The sequence below is a fragment of the Otolemur garnettii genome, unplaced genomic scaffold (genome assembly GCF_000181295.1).
Source record: "Otolemur garnettii isolate 467f Iridium unplaced genomic scaffold, OtoGar3 scaffold00003, whole genome shotgun sequence".
In the NCBI taxonomy this organism is placed as follows: domain Eukaryota; kingdom Metazoa; phylum Chordata; class Mammalia; order Primates; family Galagidae; genus Otolemur; species Otolemur garnettii.
In genome coordinates, this window is record NW_003852398.1 from 16,245,010 (window position 1) to 16,250,806 (window position 5,797).

The 5,797-nt window shown below is 44.7% G+C and overlaps 1 protein-coding gene across 1 annotated transcript in view; it reads left to right on the forward strand.

Annotated features, from left to right (window-relative positions):
• Positions 1-1,684: 1,684 nt before the first annotated feature.
• C1QTNF2 (C1q and TNF related 2) overlaps positions 1,685-5,797 on the forward strand; it is a 6,590-nt gene continuing 2,477 nt past the window's right edge. Inside the window, exon 1 of the mRNA XM_003781985.3 lies at positions 1,685-1,934. Within this exon, the coding sequence (XP_003782033.1) occupies positions 1,691-1,934 (244 nt within the window). The 5' untranslated portion in view covers positions 1,685-1,690. The remainder of the gene's footprint in view (positions 1,935-5,797) is intronic.

Sequence of the window (5,797 nt, forward strand, 5' to 3'; positions counted from 1 at the left end):
TGGGGAAACTGAGACCCAGAGAATAAGAAGGGCTTGTTTAAGGTCACAAACCAAGTTACCACTTCATAGCTCATCTCCATGGCAGAAAGTCATACCTGGAATGCTCCCTCTCCTCGTTTCATTTCTGGGAGAGAGGCCATTGATTACAAAGGAACAGAACCAATTTGTTGAGAGATTATGGGCAAATTGCTTTTTTCTGCTCTGAGCCTCAATTTCTGCATGTGCATAGTGAGTGGTGAGGAGTGGATAATCTCTGGGTGCATAGCACACTGATCTCTGATGGGGTCGTGCTATTGCTGTCGTCAGCCTCAAGGGCACAGTCTAGCCTGGGACAGGAAGCCACAGGCTCTAGATCTGGAGACCCTGTTCAAACCTGCTAATTGCATCACCTAGGCACTTAATTCAGCTTCTCTGAACCTCCATCTTACCTCTATCTGTTCTATAAATGTGTTGTGAAGATCAAGTAGCAAATGGAAAGCTCTTAACATGTGCCTGGCACACAGGATGTGCTAGAAGAGGAGCTGCTCCCATGGACTGCCAGGCTGCTCACATGGTGGCTCGCCTTCATTCAATAACTGAATCTTCACCTCTCCTCATGTGTGGCACCGTGGCTCCCGTGAGAAGCAGCATTGTTGCAAATTGTCACCTACTATGTGAAGTATTTCTGCACTTTTAACTTTCCTTTCGTACCACCTATTTGAATGAAACCATGGATTATTGTTCTCTATCCACAGCTTCTTCCAGTCATCAGTCTTTGGGCCATAAGTCCTGCATCCATCTCAGCCACTACGGAAGATGATAGTCTGATGATGAGTGCCTCACCACCAAGACCCCTCCAAAATATATTCTGGGTACATGACTTAGCTTGTCCAAATATGTCCTCAAGATATGATGACACCCTCTCCAGCTGTTTGTGTGTGCTGCGGGAAAGAGCAAGAGACAGAACACAACTGAGTCTATCCCAGCTGGCTCCACTTCTCCTCTGTGTTCCCTCTAGCCGAACACTAGCTCAGCTTGGTAGCCACACTCACCTGCCACAGCTCTCTCTCTCTCTCTTTTATTTTTTTTATTAAATCATAAACACATAGATCATGTATACATTAATGCGTTTATGTGCTGATTTCATGTAGAATTAGGAACACTTACATCACACTGGTTAATATATACCTCATCTCGTTTACTTAGTTATTGTGCTAAGATATTTATACTCTATACTAATAGATTCAACATGTACCCTTGCATTATGCACCATAGGTGTGATCCCACTATTCACCCTACCTCCCCTCCCCTCCCCCCTTCTCCCTCCTTCATCTTGGGCCATAGTTGTGATCTATTCTTCATATGAAAGTGTGAGTGATTGTAAATTGGTTTCATAATAGTACTGAGTACATTGGATATTTTTTCTTCCATTCTTGAGATACTTTACTAAGTAGGATATGTTACAGCACCATCCATGTAAACGTAAAAGAGGTAAAGTCTCCCTCCTTTTTAAGGCTGCATAATATTCCATGGTATACATATACCACAATTTATTAATCAATTCATGGGTCAGTGGACACTTGGGCTTCTTCCATGACTTGGCTATTATGAATTGAGCTGCAATGAACAATCTGGTACAAATATCTTTGTTATAAAGTGATTTTTGGTCTTTTGGACTGCCACAGCTCTCTTGCCTCCACAGGTCACCACCATGATCCCCTGGGTGCTCTTGGCTTGTGCCCTACCCTGTGCTGCTGACCCACTGCTTGGCGCCTTCACTCGCAGGGACTTCCAGAAAGGCTCCCCTCAACTCATTTGCAGCCTGCCTGGCCCCCAGGGCCCACCTGGTCCTCCAGGAGCCCCAGGGCCCTCAGGAATGGTGGGACGAATGGGTTTTCCTGGCAAAGACGGCCAGGATGGCCAGGACGGGGACCGGGGGGACAGTGGAGAGGAAGGTAAGAATCCCAGAGCCTACCCCTCCTGTTCCCACCTGGGGATGACAGCATCTAAAATTTCTAAAACTAGCATTAATCCCTTTGATTATAAGTCAAATACTGTTTCTTTATAAACAAAGCAGTGTAGGGGTGGTACCTGTGGCTCAAAGGAGTAGGGCACAGGCCCCATATACCAGAGGTGGTGGGTTCAAACCCAGCCCTGGCCAAAAACTACAAAAAAAAAAAAAAAAAGCAGTGTATTTCAAAAGGAATACAAGGCATTGAATCTTGTATTTCTGTATCGACTATACCTTTGGTTTGCTCTGTGACTTTGGGCAAGTCTCCTAAAACATTATTCAGAACTCTTTTGGTTGCAAGTGACAGAAACCCAATTTTTAGCCCCAAATAGAGTTTATAGGCTCATAAAACAGAGGTGAGCTTCAGGAATGGCTGGATCAAGGAGCTCAATTAACATTGTCAAAGCTCTGCCTCTCTCTGTGTGTCAATTTCATCTTCACAGAGGCTAGCTAGAAGATCTGAAATAGCAAATAATGGGCTCAGGCTTCCTCATGGTTTGATCCATAGAGCAAATCTGAAGATAACCAATTCTCCATGGCCACATGTGTATTCTGGACCAATCCCTTTATAGTACCACCATTTGCCGGGACTGGGTCATGTGCCTGCCCCTGCCTGTGTGTGAGTGGATGGTGAGGGCAGTTGGTCACTGTGATTGACAACCTCAGTGGGACCACATGAAATAGGTCAGGGGGATAGCTAACAGATCAGGTACTCTCTACAAATTCTTTCAGTTTTGACATTCTTTTTTTTTTTTGAGATAGAGCCTCAAGCTGTTGCCCTAGGTAGAGTGCCATGGCATCACAACTCACAGCAACCTCCAACTCCTGGGCTCAAGTGATTCTCCTGCCTCAGCAGGTGCCCACCACAACGCCTGGCTATTTTTCAGTTGCAGCCATCATTGTTGTTTGGCGGGCCCACGCTGGATTCCAACCCGCCACCTTAGGTGTATATGGCTGGTGCCTTAGCCACTTGAGCCACAGGCGCCGAGCCAGTTTTGACATTCTTTATATCTGAACTTTCACAACCACCAAGCACTTTTCAATGTCAGCAGCATCCCCAAATGCACATTTTGAGCAGTAGGGAAATTTATAATTTTTATTTGTATGCCATTTTAACATTGACAGATCTGGCTCAGCACCTGTAGCTCAAGCAGGTAAGGCGCCAGCCACATACACCAGAGCTGGCAGGTTCGAATCCAGCCCAGGCCTGCCAAACACCACCTACAACCAAAAAATAGCCAGGCATTGTGAGGGGCACCTGTAGTCCCAGCTACTCGGGAGACTGAGGCAAGAGAATTGCTTAAGCCCAGGAGTTGGAGGTTGCTGTGAGCTGTGATGCCATGACACTGTACCCAGGGCAACAGCTTGAGGCTCTATCTCAAAAAAAAAAAAAAAAACATTGACAGACCACTTTTAAGTATGTTGCTCATTTGACCATCAATTCCCTGTGAAGGAGGATTTATTGGTTTTTTGTGGGTTTTTTGTTTGTTTGTTTGTTTGTTTATTTTGAGATAGAGTCTCAAGCTGTGCCCTGGGTAGAGTGTCATGGCATCACAGTAACCTCAAATTCTTGGGCTTAACGGGATTCTCTTGCCTCAGCCTCGCAAGTAGCTGGGACTATAGGCATCTGCCACAATGCCCAGCTATTTTTGTTATTGTTATCATTGTTGTTGCAGTTGACATTGTTGTTTCAGCTGGCCCGGGCCGGATTTTAACCCACTAGCCTCAGTGTATATGGCCAGAGTCCTAACCACTGAGCTACAGGCACTGCACAGAAGTATTCTTATTATCTCCACATTATAGATGAGGAAATAGAGCAATGAAATTGAGAACAGAATGTCATAGCCTAAAGCACTTGAACTTTGGGAACAAACCTTGATACTAATTTTAGCAAACTACTTAACTTCTCTCCAAACCTCAGTTTCTTCATCTCTAAAATAGGGATAATAATAGCCACCTCACAGGGTTGCAGTAAAAATGAAATAAAGTAGCATGTGAAATAAAATGGCACGAATGCACCAGCCTTAGAGTAGATATGAAGTAAATGTTACCCCCTAGATGACTTGCAAAGCTCAAATAAACAGGCTGGTAGCAGACTCCAATCCAGGTCTTTTCCTACCACACCAGACTAACTCCTTCAAAAGTACCTCCTTCTTGGCCAGGCACAGTGGCTCACACCTATAATCCTAGCACTCTGAGAGGCCAAGGCCAGTGGATTGCCTAAGCTCATGCGTTTGAGACCTGCCTGAGCCAGAGTGAGACCCCATCTCTAAAAATAGCTGGGCATTGTGGTGGGCACTGTAGTCCCAGCTACTCAGGAGACTGAGGCAAGAGAACTGCTTGAGCCCAAGAGTTTGAGGTTGCTGTGAGCTGTGACTCCATGACAATCTACCAAGGGCAACAAAGTGAGACTCTGTCTCAAAAAAAACAAAAAAACCTTCTTCTCAGAAAAATAACTAGAAAAGTAATGATAATGGCTTTGACTTGAAGAGATCTTACATTGTGCCAGGCATCAATGTCCTGGTATCCAGTTGCCTGACCACAGTGGCAGACTCAGGTCTGGGCATGTGCTCCAAGCAGGACCAACGACAGTTTTCCCTGAGATTTTCCTATGGATCCCAAGGGAGAACGTCTCCGTGGTTGATATTTTCCCCTTTAATCAAGAGGATATAGGCCTGTAGGCATGAGGCTGCTTTGGGTCATCTTTTCTGCCATGTGCTGAGTCTCTGCTGAGAATTAAGCCACGCATTGAGGCAGAGAGTGTTGAAAGATGAAGAGTCCTCATATATGTAACCCAGATAAAGCTGGGCCACCCTGAGACAAGTTCAAGATAACATCCAATACCCTCCCACCATCACACACACACACATCCGCCATAAGAAGATATGAAAAGTAAAGTCAGCTTTTCCTGAAATCTCTCAAAAAAGTCATGAAAAAGTAAACACTTCATAAAATACATGGTAAAACTTCCTAGTAAGATTTCTTACCTATTTATCTCTCCCCCAAAATATTCTCAGTTCCTTCTCATACTTTTATATTTTCATTTTTCTTTTTTTTTTTTTTTTGAGACAGTATCTCACTATGTCGCCCTCAGTAGAGTGCCATGACGTCACAGCTCACAGCAACCTCAAACTCTTGGGCTTAAACAATCCAGCCTCCCAAGTAGCTGGGACTACAGGCGCCTGACACAATCCTGGCTATTTTTTTGTTGTAGTTGCTGGCCCAGGCTGGGTTGGAACCCACTACCCTTGGTGCATGTGGCTGGTAACATAACCACTGTGCTACGGGCACTGAGCCATAATTTTATTTCTTCAAAGAACAGCTTTGTAACCTTTCTTAGTTTTATTTTTCCTATTATTTTTATTTATTTTTAATTACACCAGTAAATATACAAATATAGTCTCCTTGTAATATATACAAACAGTACCAGGAAAGCGAAAGTCCTTGATTATCCTCCTTCATTACTACCCCTTCTCACCCTCCCCTTACCCTCCAGAAGTAACTGCTGTTAATTGGTTAGGTGTGTGTCCTTCTGGGCCTTTTTCTGTGTATTTACATGTGTGTAAAATAATACCCACATTGCTAGGCATTTAACATAAGCAATCCATTCCTGAAATGTTCAGTGAGAAAATGTGATTTGGGGCTCGGCGCCTGTGGCTCAAGCGGCTAAGGCGTCAGCCACATACACCTAAGGTGGCAGGTTCAAATCCCCAGCCCAGGCCCGCCAAACAACAATGATGGCTGCAACTAAAAAAAAAATGGCCGGGCGTTGTGGCGGGCGCCTGTGGTCCCAGCTACTTGGGAGGC